Raw genomic sequence first — 17,326 nt, 5'->3', positions numbered from 1 at the left:
AACAGTCTCCCTATCCAACTAGAGCAGTGAAAACCACTAGCTAATTGCATAATCTGACTAGGCTCGCTGCTCCAGCTCCCTGAGGATCTTCTCACTCTTGGCTTTGGCCGAGTCGAAGTTGCCCACCATGTAAAAAGCATCTGAATGGGAGTCAATAGTGGCCCTCGTTATACTAGGATTGCGGGTTACTCACTCTCAGGCATATTATCACCCTGCCCATCAAGAATAGCCCGGAACGATCGAATAGTATCCTCCAATGGCACCAACTCACCCTTCATGCCCGTAAATACCTCTGCCACAGCAAAAGGCTGACTGAGGAAGCGCTGGATCTTTCGCGCCCGCTCAACCTTCAGCTTATCTGTCTCGGATAACTCATCCATGCCCAGAATGGCGATGATATCCTGGAGCGACTTGTACTCCTGGAGAATCATCTGTACCTCCAGCGCCGTGTTGTAGTGTTCTTCGCCTACAATGCGCGGGTCCATGAGGCGGGATTTGGACCCCAACGGGTCAACGGCGGGATAGATGCCCAGCTCCGAGATACTCCGGGACAACTCGGTGGTTGCGTCGAGATGCGCAAAGGTCGTGGCCGGGGCGGGATCAGTCAGATCGTCTGCGGGGACGTACACGGCCTGCACGGAAGTGATGGAGCCCTTGGTTGTGGTGGTGATGCGTTCCTGGAGGGCGCCCATATCGATTGCCAGGGTGGGTTGGTATCCCACCGCAGAGGGAATGCGTCCCAGCAAGGCGGAGACTTCGGAGCCTGCCTGTGTGAAACGGAAAATGTTGTCGATGAAGAGGAGGACTGGGTTTTGGTCAGTTAAATGCGATTGTTAGGAAGGATGGGTAGACTCGCCATCCTGTCCTTCGTCGCGGAAGTACTCGGCAACCGTCAGTCCTGTCAGTGCCACACGAGCACGAGCACCGGGAGGCTCGTTCATCTGACCAAACACCAGGGCGACTTTGGACTCCCCTTTCAGGTTGATGACCCCGGTTTCTTGCATCTCATGGTAGAGATCATTGCCTTCTCGAGTCCGCTCGCCAACTCCAGTGAAGACGGAGAAACCACCATGGGCTTTGGCGATATTATTCTGTCATCGCATCATCACTGTCAGCGCTGTAATCCTGTCAAAATAGACAGATGAAAGTACAGACAATCAACTCCTGAATGAACACCGTCTTCCCTACTCCAGCACCCCCAAAGAGGCCGATCTTGCCTCCACGGGCATACGGGGCCAGCAAGTCCACGACCTTGATGCCCGTCACAAGAATTTCTGCTGCCGTTGACTGTTCAACAAACTCTGGAGGATTCGTGTGGATAGGCATGGTCCTGACCCCCTCGATAGGACCACGCTCGTCAATGGGATCACCCGTGACGTTCATGATCCGGCCCAGCGTAGCGGGCCCGACGGGAATCGAGATGGGAGCGCCGGTATCCGTCACCTGGGTTCCTCGAATGAGGCCCTCGGTTCCTGTTGAATGGTCATGAATCTTAGCGCGGTCCGTTCTGCTTTGTTTTGCAAGGCACAAGATGCTACTAACCGTCCATGGCGATGCATCGGACAATGTTTTCGCCCAGGTGTTGCTGTGAAAATAGGTTAATCAAATTGATTTCAGTGATTTTAACAGGGGCCTCTCACGGCTACTTCCAACACAAGCTTGTTGCCTCCATTGGAAGTCTCGAGGGCGTTGAGGATCGGGGGTAGAGGCTCGCGGTGGAACTTGACATCGACGACTGAGGGATTGCACGTTGTTAGTGTCAATGTAGAAGTGAGTTATGTTCACAGAGCGTACCGGCACCAATAACAGTATGGATCTTGCCCTGACCCTGGGGCCCCTCCGTACTGTTGAATCGTCGAACAAAGAGCACACGGCCGTAGGGCAAGGGGACCGTTCTGGAAGAGACGAGTCCCCTGAATCTCAGCAATGAAGAGTGTCTGATCATCTTAGTGCAGCAGATTGCAACTAGAAGCACAAACACGCAATATGGAAAGGGATGGTTGCTACAAAGAAGAGACAAGTAAGGCACAAAGTCCAGCCAACTCAATTAGCGACAGAAAGAGGTCTACAATCTCCGAATGGCTGGCTCAGTGTTCGGTAGGAGCCAGAAGCTATCCGACTCTCCTCTGATTACTCTGTCTGCTACGCTCTTACGCCATCCGGCGCATATGGATGCATGGGATCTCGGGGTCCGCGCCCTCCCGGATCGCCAGGCAGACGTCCGTAGCCCCTGATTAAGACCTCTGGAGTCATATCTGACCCTGTAAGCTACGTTAGGCATCTAAGTGACACTACTGTAGTTTCCAATCATTACGCCGTCAGCACTAAATTAGCGCTAGGGTTTAGGTAATGCCTTGCTTCCCATACCGATGGTGGTTGGATTGATTTCCTATCGGCCACCGAGACGCTGCAGGGGTCTGCGGGGTCGTGCTGACTCGAGCGTAAGCAGCAAATTAAATTTGCAGAGGGAAACAAAGAAGAAAATATGGTGTGCTTTATACGAGGGAAGGTGGCATTTAAGGCGCGAATAGTGCTTTGGCCGGTCGTAAGACTCGTATCAGTCTGGATGGCATCACTTCTAGTCAAATGGCGTTTCCGACCACGTAGATATAAATCGAACTCGACAACCTCCGCCCGCTGTAGATTCTCAGTTGCGGCTAGAAAATGTCGGCAGCCGACTCGAAGCCATACATACACCCACTCGCCATGGCCTGCACGACACTCTCCGAGTATGAGGAATGCTTCCATAGGCAACGCCAAAAGTATCAGAAAACAGGATTTTGAGCAAGAGAGCGGCAATCACAATGCAAGCCCATGCAGTCAGTCGGACGTCCTCATTTCACCGGGCAGACCAAGAGACGGACGACGCCAGCAGGGTCTGGTATTTCGCTTACGGCTCCAACATGTCCTCTGAGACGTTTCGCCAGCATCGAGGCATCAGTCCGCTGGCGGCGATCCCCGTCCGCATCCCGGGGTGGGCCCTTGTCTTTGACATCTACGGCCTTCCGTACCGAGAGCCCGCGTTCTCGTCCATCAGCCCTATCCCCTTTTCGGATGACGCTACTGTGAACGAGAAGAGGAACCATGACCTGCCAGCAGTGCACGGGGTAGCGTATCTGCTTGATCGCCAATCTTGGTATTCCGTGGTGCAATCGGAGGGCGGGGGGACAGCCTATGACGAGGTGGAGGTTCTAGCTGAAGCGCTCAGCGCGTACAACTGTGACGAAAATGAAGATCTGCAGTTGCTACAACTACAAGCCCCGCTAGGGAATTCCGAGGCCAAAGGGGACGAGCTGAATCAGCCACGGCGGTTCCACGTCACGACACTAGTCAGGGCGTATGGGCCCACTGTCCCTCGCTGCCCTAGTCTGCGTTACAAGGTGAGGCGTTCTCGGAGGTAACCACGGGGATAGAAAGAAAGCTGAATCAACCACGAATGCAGGGTATTATTCTAGACGGAGCGCGCGAGTCAAAGCTGCCGGCGGAATACCAATGCTACCTTGACACGCTCCCTTTCTATGACGCGCCAAGGAATGGCTGGCGTCGGTTGGGGGCCATGTTATTCCTGGCTCTGTGGTCCCCAATCATGGCTGCAGCTGAGAAGCTCACAGGAGCAACAGCCAACTGGGATGGCAGGGGCAATTGCCCGACGTGGGTGAAGAAGGTGGTACGGCTGATTCTGTTGCTTATGTGGCTGCACCATGACAGGCTTCATGCGCCTCTCTTTGGCAGAGGAGATGGCTGCGACGAGGCCTCGGAGTTTGGCTGGTGTTAGGCTCGTGATGTTCTGGTCCTGATCATTCCGTGCCTTTTATGTTATTCACTGCATAATCAAATTGACGTATGAGGCTGTAGACCACATGGTCTACCCTAAGTTGACAGGCCGAGGCCAAAGACTAGATACCCCATGACCAGATTGATTTAATCTGGTTGGTCTTAGAGGATTACGTCTCTGCCCCCGCCTAGGAAAACCCCTCATCCGTTCGTTCTCCTGCAGACTCTGCAGATCCCTGTTCCTTTGCCGTTTTGGGTCTAAATGGCTTTGGCTTTAACGCCACCGTTTGATCAACACGGTGAGTACAGATTGTACTTTCTATCCACGCACTCTACCTCCATTTCATGCGGGATCGCCCGGTTGGGTATTTCGTGAGTTCAGCCGTAATCAGGAAAAATACCCCAAGAATGGTCATCATAATAATTAGATCGCTATTTGGTTGAAACATGTACACGGTAGGCATGACATAGTTACTTTGCGAGCGTCTCCCTCAAAGCCTGCAACCGTGTCTGGAGATCCGACTGCCATGATGAGTAGATAGTCCCCAGGTTCTGATGGTCACCTTGGATCTGCTGCACACGGCCGGCAAGCTTATCCACAATCTGGCTACATCGCTCCAGCTCTTTCATGAACAGCTGCACCTGGATGTCGACGTATTGCTCCGGATCAAGACGGTAGTTCCCGAATTGGATGGTGGGCATATGGCCCTGCGGTTCTTCGGCCTCCGACGGAAGCATCACATAGGAAGATGCACTCTCCAGAAGAGTGACTACGTGGTTCAAGGCGATGCAGTTAAGCCCCAGCAGACTCATGCTGGGGTACGTCTTCTGCGAGTCGAGGTGTAGGACGAGTTGTGCCATGCAGTGCTTGCTGACGCGCATGACTTCGTCCACGGCCATCAGCCGGATGTGGATGTAGTATTCGAGTTCATGTACTAGTTCTGTGCAGGTGAGCATGCGCTGGAAAGAGCTCTGCCGATGCGCGTGGAAGGGATGATGTGTTGTATTCACGTTTCCGCTCTTCATGGTGGTGTCTACCTGCGGATCAACGAGCCCGCTTGAACTGAGACCCCGGCTCGGAGAGGATTGGAACGGGGAGGTGAGTCCCATCAGCTCGGCTGTGGTGGGATCCGGGAAATTAGGTGCAGCATGGCCCGACGACGTGCAATCAATAGGCGTTCCGACGGAGGGCAGGTCCTCGAACCCCCAGAGCAACGAGCACTCGTCCGCTTTGGATGGGGGCTTCGAGTGGATACTGCCATTCTCATGGCCCCGGGGATCTGTGGAGAGGTAGTCGTCAAAGTTAAATGTGCCGGTCAGGCTATTCAGACTGTTGAGGCTGCTCGAAGTAATCGGCGTGCCGGCTGGCAAGGGCGTGCTGGCAGCCGGTGTCGAGGGGGAAGAATTGCTCTCTGTTGCATCTGACGCTCTAGCCGTCATGGATGGCCGTTGGATGTCGTTCTCTGGCTGTATTGCTCGTCGTCGGGACCTATTGCCTTGCACTTTCCCCACGCGAGATTCGACGTAGATACAGGAGTAGCCCAGGTTGGAGCATCGGCTGCATCCGGTCTTCTCACCGCTACATCGGACCTGCAATATCGTACTTGCATGTTACTTCCGGGGCTTCCTGCCAGGCGGAACCATGATGCTGGGCCGCAACTCACCTTGGAGAAATGGCATTGGTTGCATGCAGCCCGCAGCTTGACTGCTGGTGTAGGGTTTTCGCCGGCCATGGAAGCAATGTGACAAATTGACGTACTTGAGAGACAAGATGGGGTCAGAAACAAAGGTAAGATCGCCCACAAGGAGGGATTACTTTTCGTTGCAGAGCATCTAATTATACAAACTGGAGAGCAACTGGCAGATCGCCTGCACAAAGATGATTGCATATTGGGGCCGAAGCTGCGCAGCCTGCGCTAAACAACCGGTTCAACCCTGACCACCGTGATGACGATAAACCGGTCTGACAGGACCTGGTGGGCCAGGTCCTCTTAGAGGAGAGGGCAATGTGACGATCTGGGACTGGATCAGGATAATAGGAGAAGGCGCTCCTTATCATCGAATATATCAAACACCACCCACTAGATAGTTTTCTCTTCCTTTTTCTTCCCCAGTCTTGATACTTTCGTCAAAGGGCACAAGGTGATCCCTGATCTCCTGCCGGCTGTAACAATGTCTCTGAGTGGACACCTGGGGTGTAGCCTCCAATGAATCGCCATGAAACGAGCTAGGATGGCAAAAGATGTTGCCCGAAACTTGGACTATACTAGAAAGATTCCGTTCATAGCCCATTTCCATGCGTTACTGAATTAGTAAAAAAAACATGCATTAAGTGCTAAGCTGATGCGTAAGCTCAGCAACTGGCTTACTGGCATATGCAGTGACGTAGGTTTATATATGTCATTAATGATGGCAATAAAAGATACAAACAATAGATTTGTATGAATCATGATGGATGACAGTGAAGGTCTGAAGGATTCAGACTTTCTTCATGATAGCAACAATATGGGACAGTATTAAGTGGGTAAACAAGGGGGCCGCCCAAGCTCATAGATCCTTAGTGGTTTAACAGGCTATTTTAACTTTTGGCCCCCATGGGCACCAAGATTTGGTTTATTAGTCGCAGCACTAGTAGGAGTCAAAATGTAGTATTGGCAGGGCAGGCCCCATCTCTTATGTTCATTTGTCTACCTTAGTTCATACAGTGGCATGACAAAAGTTTGAACCCAGTCGTATTTACCGCTAGCCCGATTAGGAAACTCCCTCATATTTTATGCGCAGATTTGAATCTCATCATACCGCTCTTAATAATCAATATTATTGCACCTCATAATGAATTATCTCCGCAGATGCAATCACGTATCTGTGGGCTTCATAGTATTGGATGGAGTCATGCTAGAATTCATAAAAAGTATCCTGATATCCCTCTTGTTTCTATTAAGACTATGTTCTGGCAGACCCTGAAAGCTTACTGAACCTTAGGCCTGATTGGATGGGGCTGATATGAGTTAAGGCCACGCCCAGATGGGAAGATCAGCCTGGGAAGCAAGTCTAAGCCTGGCACCAGTGCCAGATTCTGAATTTATCACATTCCCATATGTGCTTTTGACATATTTTAGGAAAGTCGTCCAAACCTCTACCTAAGAATCTATAGGGAGTGTATCCCTTAGCCCTGGTAATACATCTCGGGGCTAGGCGTGGCGTGTGGGAACAAAGAGGTTCTTACGTGGCTGTAACTGTAATGCGTAAGCGGCTTTTTGCTTGAGCACTCATGCAGTGATTGCAATCCACATGGTCTGATCTGGCGTCAGCCTTTTCGAGGTTCTGAAGACTCGCCCGTAAAAGCAATCCCGCGCAAAGGCGGCTGTATCCACTGTTGTTTCGGCAAAACGGCACGGTGTGGAATTGTATTGAAGGAATCCAAGTGAAAGCATAGTACCTTTCGATAATACGGCGTACTTTGGCTTCCACAACATGGACTCTGTCAGCGCGTGATCAAAAAGGTTGCAAGCCGCAAACATGACTCTGTAGGGGCTCCATCTAACCGGATTACTCCGTCATCATTTCGCTTGGCTGCCATAATGTCTGATTCACGTCCATATCAGCACATAATTGATGGCTGACTGGACCCTGATCACAATGACAAAAATTCTGGCCCCCACGCCGTCAAGACACTTGTAAAATGACTCGGCAGCTGGCCTTTCCTATTGGTCTGGGCTTAACAAAAGTACCTATTGACCGACGCGAAGGAAGCGGGGTGCAGCTGAGGTCCAACAATGTCTTGGCTTACTGTTGGTCGTCCATTATTGTCTACTTACTTTCAGTACGTCTATCTACAAGCCACAATGTCGTCTACAGCGTACATTTTAGGCTTAGCAGTCTCTGACTGATAATTCTGCAGTCCTCCAACGGCGATCCCGGACTGAGGCCGAATCGGTCGCCGAGGAAATAGTTTTACTTCGAGATGAAGATGTGCCCTTGACGGCCAGTTAGCAGAGCCACCTGGATGAAACCCACTACATCTACGATTTTTCCGCTGATGGTGTCTCGGGTACATCCTAATCCCAACGACTTTCAGCTCAACACACGATGCAGCAGCCCAATGGAGCCTCCTTGGATGAGGAGATTGTCAGCCTTGTTGATAGAATATGCCAAATTAAACAAGACCTGCTAGCCGTGAATAACCATGCAGCAGGCGGTCCTGACTTTCAGAGGAAGGAGATTCTGAAGGAACTGCGCCTGGAAGCGCACCGGCTCATGCTTGCCACACAGGAGCCACAGGAAGCATTTTGGGAGCTCATTCGCAGGGTGAGTGGCGCACAGGGAACTAAAAATGCAAGGCTGGCTAACGTTTACTGCAGTGTTCCATATTGTCTCCCATCAAGGTGGCACAGGACATTGGAGTGTTTCGCTGTCTGCAAAGCCAATCTAGTGCCACGGCGAAGGAGTTGGCAGCAGCTACAGGGGCCGAGGAGGCTCTCATAGGTTGGTTTTGACCAGAAAATTACACAGCTTGAGACAAGTAATTACCTCTATTGACCACAAGCTTCTGTAGTGCGGGTCCTCCGCCCCTTAGTTGCCGATCATCTGTTATCGGAAACGGAAGACGGCGGATACACAGTCAGCAGGCAGGGGAGTATCTTTGCAGTGTCGGCCTATGAGGAGGCCACCAGCTTTGCGTATGCGCCTTCCTTGACCGCCACCGGCTGTTCGCTTCCGGATAGTTGTGCTAACATCTAAGCAGTATTGAGTTTCTGCCGGTTGTGCTGTTCAACCCCTCGTTCTTCCGTCAATACGGACACCGAGAACCCCGTTCTCATGATGACTTCAATACGCCCTTGGCGGCATACTTCCAGAAGCCCGGGTATGGGTTCTTTGATTACCTGCGGGACCATCCCAGCATCCAAAAGCTCTTCATTGCCTCGATGCAGGCGCATCCAAAAAAGACTAATCTCTCCTGCTCGGTGTATGATTACCAAGCCCAGTTGAGACTGGTGGACGATGACCCGTCGAGCGTTGCAATCGTGGATGTCGGTGGAAGCCGAGGCGAGCTTCTCCAGGAGATCCGCTCTCGTTACCCCCAACTGAAAGGGCGGATGATAGTGCAGGATCTGGCGTCTACATTTCAATCCATGTCGGATTCGCCGGCTGGAGTGGAGTTGATGGTTCACGATATCTTCACAGAGCAGCCGGTTAAAGGTACGTCTCCCTGTCGTTTGGCTTCTGGATGCTGACACCAGTCTCCCATTTCTAAAGGAGCGGCTGCCTATCACTTAAAGAGGATTCTGCATGACTGGAGCGATGATAAGTCTCAGATCATTCTGAGGCACTTGGTGTCCGCGATGGATGTAAAGCGGTCCAAAATTCTAATCATGGATGCAGTCAGTCTGCCTGGGAATATGCCTTCAGGAACCAAGTACTGATTGAGGGTTCTGACAGGTGTTGCCTTCGACGAATCTCACCCTATCCGAGGCCATGAGTGATCATTCCATGTTAACCTTTGGAGGCAAGGAACGCAGCGAGAACGAATGGAAGGAGTTGCTGTCGAGTGTCGGGCTGGAGATCCTCCAAATTTATCGCGGACCCGAGCCAGAGGCACTGCTTGAGTGTCGGAAAGTTGAGACTTTGATCTGATAGCGTAGCCATTTAAAAAGAGGACTGTATCCTAGTTTCCTGTCTGCCTGACCATGAGTAGAAATACTAAGGGCAAGAAAAGAAGCCCCTGGAGCAGATTACTATTGCAGTACTTGATTTCGGCCCAAGGCTGAGGTTCCTCTCCAGTCGAGGATGGTGATCACTGAGGAGGTACCTTCATTGCACATATCGCAGTTTATGACCTAGACTACCCCTGTCCTCAATAGCATCGAGAGCTCCTTCGTCAACTAGGTGACAAAGCAATTCGGATGATGCTGGAAGTCCCCAGACATGAGTATTATGACGGTCCCTTGTCAAGGTGTTTGGGTTCAGGATCTTGACGGGTAAAGATTATTTCAGGGACTGAAGCATCCATCTGGAAAGGTTCGCGGTGACAGACTGGGACCATTCATGCGTGTCACAAAGTCATCGAGCTTCAGGAAACAAGGCGGGTTGCCCTGCATGCTGGTCAATACTCGGTTCCCCGAAAATAGCGCTGGAGACAACTGCAGAGGAGCCGAGGAATAGAGCCTCTGAATGCAGCATGACTGTGAGGGAGGGATTGTGATTTGTTAGTCTGTTTGACTTTGCTGGTGCACTTACAAACTTAGCCATGCGGGATTACTGGACAGGCCAATGTTATCTGACCAGGACGCCTACCCGCTGAGACGTCCGTGGCCGATATCGCCTCGAAGGGTGGAGAACCCTCATGAATCAGGCAAAGACGATGTATTACTGAAGAGGGTTGGAGCCTTGACTAGTCTTGCAGAAGGTTCAGTGCTGCAGGAATGGCGTTGGATGCTGCAAGCACGGAGGTTTCCTTCACCCCGATGGCCTGAGAAGGATTGGCTTCCTTGTTTCAAGTGCCGTGTTCCGGACTGTTCAGTAGTATTCTGTCAGGCGAAATACCGCTAATTGGCTCTGGGCGTCTTAATCTGAAGTGGTTTCGTCATAATCCAGTGGCTGAGTCGTTCCGTCCATCGTCATAGCAAGTGAGCAAAGATATGCGTAGGACAGAGATGAAATTATGCAAGAACAGACGTTGCTGCTACGTCTCCACCACGGTCTGGAACACAAAGGCTAGCCCTCGGTTTAACTGGCGGACAGGTAGACTACTCCTTTCCTGCAAAGCCACCTCGTCTCCTAGGAAACATTCGAAGCAGGGATAAAGAATGGATGGGTCAATCAGAAGCATAGTTTAGCGAGCGAAGCGGATATTGCCCGTAGCGTCTGCAGATCGGCCGCTCAACTGAATTCTAGTAGAGTGCATAGAAGTGGAGCTCGTCCCTGCTTGATCCCCTCACTGGCACTGTATTTCGATTGGAAATTCTTCATCAATCAATGGCACCCTCGAGACGTCCTATTCCAAGTCCCAGGCTATAATCGCGGTACTCCGTACGATAGTATATATTATATATATCTTGTTATATAGACTGTATACTTAGAATCCTTACGTCCTATAATTTTCTATAATTTCTACTAAGAATCCTCTATTTTTATAAGCTGTATTACTAGATTTGTCTTGTAATTATGCTTTAGGTGCTGCCTTAGTGATTTCTTAAAGGTCTAGAGTTCTCTATAGATTAGACCTGGGCAAAACCCAACTTGGAACACCCCCATTGAGCCTAAAACCCAGTTCGATGAACCAGGTAATCCTTTTCCCAATGGAACAAACATATTGCTCCCATTTCAGTGCCCTCGACCTCCAAGAGAGTGGGGCGCGGTCTCCCACTAAATGGGAATGAGCAGTTCGTTCCATGGTGGCAACGTATTCTGCATACTGTTTGTAAGGGCCATCTGCTTTGATTCACTCAGAGGGATCTCCCCTGCCTGCATGAAGTTCGAGATGGTGCTGCCACCGCCGGCTGCGACGGTGGTACTGATACCCATGGGCATCGCGTTGATGGAGACGGATGGGACCATGCAAAACAGGGCGACGAGCGTGTCAATGCCCGCCGAGACCACATTGAGCGCCATTGCCGCCGTGGCCATGTTCATTTCGTGCTGTTCATGCTGCGACATGCGCAGGTCGTCCTGGGTGGGTTTGTCGATATCCTGCTTCAAGTCGCTCCATGCGCCTTTCTCGTTCGGAATCAGCGACTCGGACTCGCCAAGGAGGCGAGGTAGTAGGCCAGCTGGGACACAACTGAATCGCGATTGAGGCGTAGGGAGTCAATGGTCTGCTGAGCCTCGGTCATGTGTGTCTCCTTGATGCTATACATCATGCGCAGGATAGCCGTGGCATGATTTGCGCGAAGCACCCCAAAAGCCTCGGTCTCCTTCTTTTCAATCACATTAACCAGTCGTTCGCCGAGAGCCCGAACCTCTCCACAGAGCTCCAGCGCTCGATGAATCAGGACATCGAAGCGCTGACGTGGGAGTGGAGAGTCCCGATCACCCATGACCATGGCCGACGCACTGGCGTTGTCAAATCCCGCTGCACTGAGCGCTACGAGGGCCCCTGGGTCGATGGAGGGCTCGGTGAGCGCGTATGTGATGGGACGGCCGTCGATATCCAGGCTATTGCGAACATTGAAGAGCCGCTGCTTGATCACACTGCGAATCTGGCGGAACCTGGGGTTCAGGGGTGCGCCAAAGTATGGGGTAAGCAAGAAACCGACAATATTCTTCTTGCCCGTAACACGGGTTCTTGCATGAGATCGGGCATATATGCGAGTGCGGCTAATTCCGTGAAGGTATAGCCCTGGGTATAGTCACGCCATGGAGTCTTTTCTAACCAAGGGTTGGCCTCACCATAGTCATGAAGGGTGGTGATGACCTGGCTCGACCGTTCCTCCGCCTGCTCACATTGCCTGATCTGCTCATAGACTTGGGCGCGGATGCAGTTGGTCCTATCCACAGCAGGCTCAAGAAGCGGAGCGACCTGAAAGAATCGGCTTTGGGCGCCCGAGACAAAGAAGCGTTGGCAGTAAACCTGACTGATCCATGCCAAGATCCTGTTTTGCTTAGTACCCAAAAGGGCAATTCCTCGAATTGAGTAAAGGAGACCCTTGTTTCAAGTTAATTGCTCCCGAGACATCTTCATAACCTTGACTTATCATTACGTAGTATCCGTGTCAGGCACACCCACACTGCTTCCACGGTGTGGGTGTGCCTGACACGGATATTAAGCATCTGGTCTCAAAGGATCCAGGCGATGGCGCTTGAGAATCAGCAGGCTAACCCAAAATCTTGGTGGCGTTGCCCCTGTCATCACAATGCTAATTTAACAACATGAAATAACCCACTCACACAGCAAGCGCAGAGCTTCGGGCTTGAAGCCTAGATGAAATACGATTGACATCTAACTTCCCGCGTCGAAAGAAACTGCCGAGCGAGCTTCATCTATCGTCAACAAATTCAACCGGGAAATCATGATAGGGGATATTTGAAAATATATAAAACAGGACCCTCATCTTACATTCTCCCCACAACCTTCCATTCACTTCTCGCATGGGTCTGGTTACTCATGAGGTTCATTCATTTTTCCTCCCTGACATTCCTTACAGTACTACCCGCTGTCTTTCTTTTCACTGATTTCACAGTGTACTTTGACTGAATTATACAAAGATGCATTTCAAAGCTACAGCTATTCAGTTTGCTGCCCTTTATGCAACAGCATTTGCCAAGGACTCTCGAACATTCGCTGTGAACCACTTCTATGGCAAGGGTCCGCTAACAATCGGCCGTATGGATCCCATCATCAGTCCCGGTACTGCATCCAGTCATGTGCACGCGATCCAGGGGGGGAGTAACTTCAATTTGACCATGGGTAACAATGATCTGTTGGACTCACGTTGCACCTCTTCCCGCGTGGCGGCGGACAAGAGCAATTACTGGACTCCGGCATTATACTTCCAGGATCCCACAAATGGAAGCTTCATCTCAGTTCCCATGTTTTACATGAATGTCTACTACTTGTGCGTAGCCTTCAAGTCCCGCATTTTTGAGAAATCAAGTTGCCAACTAACAAAGAACAGTTTCGAACCGACCGATGATGATATCAAAGCCTTCCCTGTCGGCCTCCGCATGGTCAGTGGGAACAGCAGCCTTCGAACTCCCCCACCAGGCGGAGCTGCCAATGTCCTGGACACGAATAAAGGCGTCATTCAACCGGTTCAGTGGACATGCCCACGGACTTCCTATGATCCTCCCTCGTATCCTGCAGATTCCGATGGATTGCATGGTGTTGGGATTCAAGACCCGAATAATGCTGGGGCTGGGGCTGGCTTCCCGCATATGAACTGTGACAGATATGCATCCCCTCTGCGTGCTGATATTCACTTTCCTTCTTGTTACAACCCCGAGGCTGGCCTGGATGACTTCGAGAACAATATGGTGTTCCCGAGCAGCAAAGGAACCACAGGGGGCAAAGCCAATTGTCCGCCAGGATGGATTCACCTCCCCCATATCTTCTACGAAGTTTACTGGAACACCCCTTTGTTTGTGGACATGTGGGAGCAAGGGAAGGGCACGCAACCTTTTATTCTGGCAAATGGCGACCGCACTGGGTACTCTCTTCACGGGGATTTTGTGGGTTTTTTATCCTGATGAGTCCTTGGTACTATAGCTAATAAGTTTATCTAGATCTCTGGCTGGGATGTGGACGTCTTGCAAAAGATTATTGATAACTGTGATGCCGGCGATTCGGGCATGGACAAGTGCGCCGACGCTGGCACAATCAACGACTCTTCCGACAGCTGCAACATCGCCAACCTGGTCCCCGAGAAGATTTCCGGTGTTCTCGAGAAGCTGCCAGGCAACAATCCCCCAACTGGATGGGGTCAAGGCGAGAGCGCATCCTCTGGTTCATCCGATCCACAAAGTACATCGACTACCACCAGCATACTGTCTGCATCTCAGACCTTGTCTACCACACCTACTCAAGTCTCTACTACAGAAAGCAGTATCATCGGCTGGTCATATCTTGGCTGCTATTCCGACAATAGGTCTACTCGTGCGCTCACTGGGATCAAATTCGCGGATCTGGGCATCGGCAATGTGACTTCAACTGGCTGTATGGAGTATTGCGGAAATGCAGGCTTTAGCCTAGCAGGCACTGAGTACGCTGGCCAATGCTTCTGTGGTGACAATTTAGAAGGCAGCTCTAAGATCGCGGCAAACAAATGCGATATGAAATGCGAGGGTGACGCCTCTCAGATTTGCGGTGGCAGCTTGGCATTGGGCGTGTTTAAGAAGGCTAAAAAGTCTGCATCGAAGAGATCTCACATGGACTTTCTTCAACATGTGCACAGCAAACATGTTTGATTTCAGTTTTGCGTGAGCGAGTATCTAGTATGTTAAATTACACATAGACTCAAATAGCACTCTAAAGTGGAGAAAGGAGTAGAAACAGGCCAATCATACTTCTACACTGTAAGGTACTGTTAATTGAGTGGAGCCTTCTCAGAGAGTCTCCGCCAGGAATACTTTCTTCATCTCCAGGATGGAGTTGCATTTGGTCCAAGTTTGGGTGAGTTCAAAACTAGTTAGCACTAAACCAGCAGCACCACTGTAAGTCTGAGCTGGGTGCTGTTTTGTCATGCCTGCCACACTAACCCTCCTATGTCTCTCATTATTCCCAAGTCCACTCCATAACTGTCATGAATTCCTCTTCCAAGTGGTAGTGAAGCTGTTTTCAGCACCAAGCTCTGCCTGCCATCTTTATTTTCAGTGGCCTTATTTTGGGCGTTGCGTCGCATTGCATCACGCTGTTTCCTAGCATCTTATGCCCATTCCATTAGGGTTCATGGCCGTTATCGAGAACAAATAGATTCCCTTGGTGGACGGCCGAATAGACAATCCCCAGCCTTTAGGACCATTTCGCAGATTCAGATGACCACTAGAATACATTGAAGCTGATGTTGCAGCGCACCATAATTATATCTGAGGAGGCATGCTATTGTCCTCTTGATCCTTATATGGCCAATTACGCCAACAGATCTCCTGTTGGTCCGCCTCTGCCTGCCTAACCATTTCCATTCGAAACTGGCGATTGCCCTCCGCTGCCCTCTCAAAGTTGTCCGGCTCGGTCCCGCCTTCCAGATCGATATTGAGGTGTGCTCTAACCCGCGACAAGAGCTGTTCAGACTCGTTCCATTCCTGCGATTCCACTATAGCTGCCGCTCGTTCTTCTTCGCTGAACACAACCGGACAAGCTGCCGAGGAAATTTTGCTCCATACCGATGGTGTCGTGATGCCTACTAACGCAGCACGTAGCGTAATTACGTCTGCATCCCAGGGATACCCTGTCTGGCGAAGGAGATACTGCTGCATTCCGAGATGAGGAATTTTCAACACATTCATGTGTTCCTCGTTGTGTACACCTGTCGCCGCTGTGTAGTAGAGGTTGGCCTCTTCTAAGCGAAACATGGCTTTGATTTGTCTCTGTTCGTCGATACCCATCTTATCGAAATCATCGGGGAGGGATGGAATCTCCAGGCTTTGAGGCTGAGAGTAGTCGTGATCACAAAACGCGGGATACCCTGCTTGCATGAAGCGTGGTAATATTGTGGCATCCTGCCAATCAATGATACTGATGATTTTGGATGATCCAGGAGCCAATAAAATGTTGCTCAGGCTCAAATCGGGGTGCCTTAGCGTCGGAGCACTGTAAGAACCTGGTCGGATTAAATGAGGCGCCAACTGTAGGAATTGCGAAAGTAACAAGGTGTGCTCAGAGGGATGAATGTTATCGTTAGTTGGTAGAAGGAATGTCTGTCGAGGCTGAGTTTTGGCGTGACGCTGAATGACAGCCATCTCTCGGCGAGCTGCAGAGGTAACACAGTCCAAGGGTGAAAGCCCTACAGGAATGATCAGCCCAGCTCCTGTCGGTTCTTTTTCTAAGAAACCAAGAATAAAGGGGGAAGGGAGAAAGGGGAAAAACCTACAGGGCCCACGGTCAATTTCTGTTTTGCTTCGTTCGCCATGCCAAAACTGCCGGGTAGACACAGGGCCAACAACAAAGTCTTCCACGATTGGTATCTGGGTTTTCCAGTCAAGGTCCTTCTTGTAATATAAGCTTCCGTACGCAGGAAAACGGAAGTCAAAAAGCTTCCTTTCTATATCTGCAATCTGAGTCATGATGTCTTTCACCTCGTCAGTTGTGAGAGATAACCACCGTGAGGAAAGACTCTCCCCCTCAACCCGCTCCATCAGAATATACTCTGCTCCGACAGGATTGTCCGACGTTGTTGAATATGCAAAGACCTCCGGTACCGGCAGTTTGAGAACAGTTCGCAAAAAGTCCATCGTGGCAACCTCACTCGCGGTTGTGTAATGAGCAGGCCCGGCAATGGGTGTGGGAATTCGCGCAATCACTTCACGACCATTCTTTGCTCGCAGAATAAACACTTTGTTGAAACCTCCTTCTGCCAGCTTAGTGATATCAGGGCAGTAGTCTTGTTGCATTGCTTCACCGGCGATCCGTTGGAGTTCTGTTGGTCGAAACTTGACGTATCGTTCGTTTAAACGGTCGGCCTCGTTGAATCTGGCTAGCAATCAGCAGCTGAGAACAAAGCCATAATAGACCTAACATACATCCATCGTCGTGAGGTATTCCGAAAGAATTCCTCATGGAGAGCCTGTGGACTGGTGGATAAGTGATGGCGGGATGAAACAGACATAGCAGGCTGCTCAGAACAATACCATGATTTGCGGAAACAGGGCAAGGGTGATATGTTTGTAGCAATGGTTAGTCTCTGAAGAAAGTTCACCATTGTTCAAAAATAATAAAGGAGGCAAATCATCGAGCGCCCAAAGATGTTGATGGTGGTGGGCACTCCTATAAGTTGACAAACTGAAGGAGTGGCTACATGAACGGAAAGTGATGAGGTCAGCCTGGTTGCCTGCCAAGCCCGCTGACCCCAACCGCCTTGACCATCCACGTGATGCCGAATACGGGGTACTGGCCACGTTG

General features: G+C 50.8%; 7 protein-coding genes across 7 annotated transcripts; 3 read left to right on the top strand and 4 right to left on the bottom strand.

Annotated features, from left to right (window-relative positions):
• Nucleotides 1-57: 57 nt before the first annotated feature.
• Aspvir_003174 (F0F1 ATP synthase subunit beta) lies at nucleotides 58-1,945 on the bottom strand (the record flags this gene model as incomplete). The annotated part of the gene is made up of 7 exons (XM_043274759.1): nucleotides 58-140; nucleotides 194-805; nucleotides 914-1,091; nucleotides 1,156-1,472; nucleotides 1,543-1,585; nucleotides 1,641-1,735; nucleotides 1,795-1,945. The coding sequence occupies 7 exons, from the start codon at nucleotides 1,943-1,945 to the stop codon at nucleotides 58-60; spliced, it is 1,479 nt and encodes a 492-aa protein (XP_043130694.1).
• Nucleotides 1,946-2,804: 859 nt separating this feature from the next.
• Aspvir_003173 (gamma-glutamylcyclotransferase family protein) lies at nucleotides 2,805-3,775 on the top strand (the record flags this gene model as incomplete). Its single annotated transcript, XM_043274758.1, has 2 exons — nucleotides 2,805-3,380; nucleotides 3,443-3,775. The coding sequence occupies 2 exons, from the start codon at nucleotides 2,805-2,807 to the stop codon at nucleotides 3,773-3,775; spliced, it is 909 nt and encodes a 302-aa protein (XP_043130693.1).
• A 470-nt stretch (nucleotides 3,776-4,245) lies between these two features.
• Nucleotides 4,246-5,507, bottom strand: Aspvir_003172 (Zn(II)2Cys6 transcription factor domain-containing protein; the record flags this gene model as incomplete). The annotated part of the gene is made up of 2 exons (XM_043274757.1): nucleotides 4,246-5,364; nucleotides 5,439-5,507. 2 exons carry the CDS (start codon nucleotides 5,505-5,507, stop codon nucleotides 4,246-4,248), a joined length of 1,188 nt encoding a protein of 395 aa, XP_043130692.1.
• Nucleotides 5,508-7,863: 2,356 nt separating this feature from the next.
• On the top strand, nucleotides 7,864-9,408 carry Aspvir_003171 (uncharacterized protein; the record flags this gene model as incomplete). The annotated part of the gene is made up of 6 exons (XM_043274756.1): nucleotides 7,864-8,082; nucleotides 8,136-8,259; nucleotides 8,330-8,453; nucleotides 8,519-8,973; nucleotides 9,031-9,155; nucleotides 9,214-9,408. The coding sequence occupies 6 exons, from the start codon at nucleotides 7,864-7,866 to the stop codon at nucleotides 9,406-9,408; spliced, it is 1,242 nt and encodes a 413-aa protein (XP_043130691.1).
• Nucleotides 9,409-11,139: 1,731 nt separating this feature from the next.
• Aspvir_003170 (uncharacterized protein) lies at nucleotides 11,140-12,543 on the bottom strand (the record flags this gene model as incomplete). Its single annotated transcript, XM_043274755.1, has 4 exons — nucleotides 11,140-11,486; nucleotides 11,516-12,112; nucleotides 12,163-12,365; nucleotides 12,500-12,543. 4 exons carry the CDS (start codon nucleotides 12,541-12,543, stop codon nucleotides 11,140-11,142), a joined length of 1,191 nt encoding a protein of 396 aa, XP_043130690.1.
• A 435-nt stretch (nucleotides 12,544-12,978) lies between these two features.
• On the top strand, nucleotides 12,979-14,676 carry Aspvir_003169 (DUF1996 and WSC domain-containing protein; the record flags this gene model as incomplete). Its single annotated transcript, XM_043274754.1, has 3 exons — nucleotides 12,979-13,328; nucleotides 13,389-13,941; nucleotides 13,996-14,676. The coding sequence occupies 3 exons, from the start codon at nucleotides 12,979-12,981 to the stop codon at nucleotides 14,674-14,676; spliced, it is 1,584 nt and encodes a 527-aa protein (XP_043130689.1).
• Nucleotides 14,677-15,288: 612 nt separating this feature from the next.
• Nucleotides 15,289-17,033, bottom strand: Aspvir_003168 (uncharacterized protein; the record flags this gene model as incomplete). Its single annotated transcript, XM_043274753.1, has 3 exons — nucleotides 15,289-16,211; nucleotides 16,299-16,897; nucleotides 16,948-17,033. 3 exons carry the CDS (start codon nucleotides 17,031-17,033, stop codon nucleotides 15,289-15,291), a joined length of 1,608 nt encoding a protein of 535 aa, XP_043130688.1.
• Nucleotides 17,034-17,326: the final 293 nt, after the last annotated feature.

This window comes from Aspergillus viridinutans (assembly GCF_018404265.1).
Source record: "Aspergillus viridinutans IFM 47045 DNA, scaffold_14, whole genome shotgun sequence".
NCBI lineage: Eukaryota > Fungi > Ascomycota > Eurotiomycetes > Eurotiales > Aspergillaceae > Aspergillus > Aspergillus viridinutans.
The sequence above is the reverse complement of the archived record's forward strand: the minus strand, read 5'-3'. Positions and strand labels throughout refer to the sequence as shown.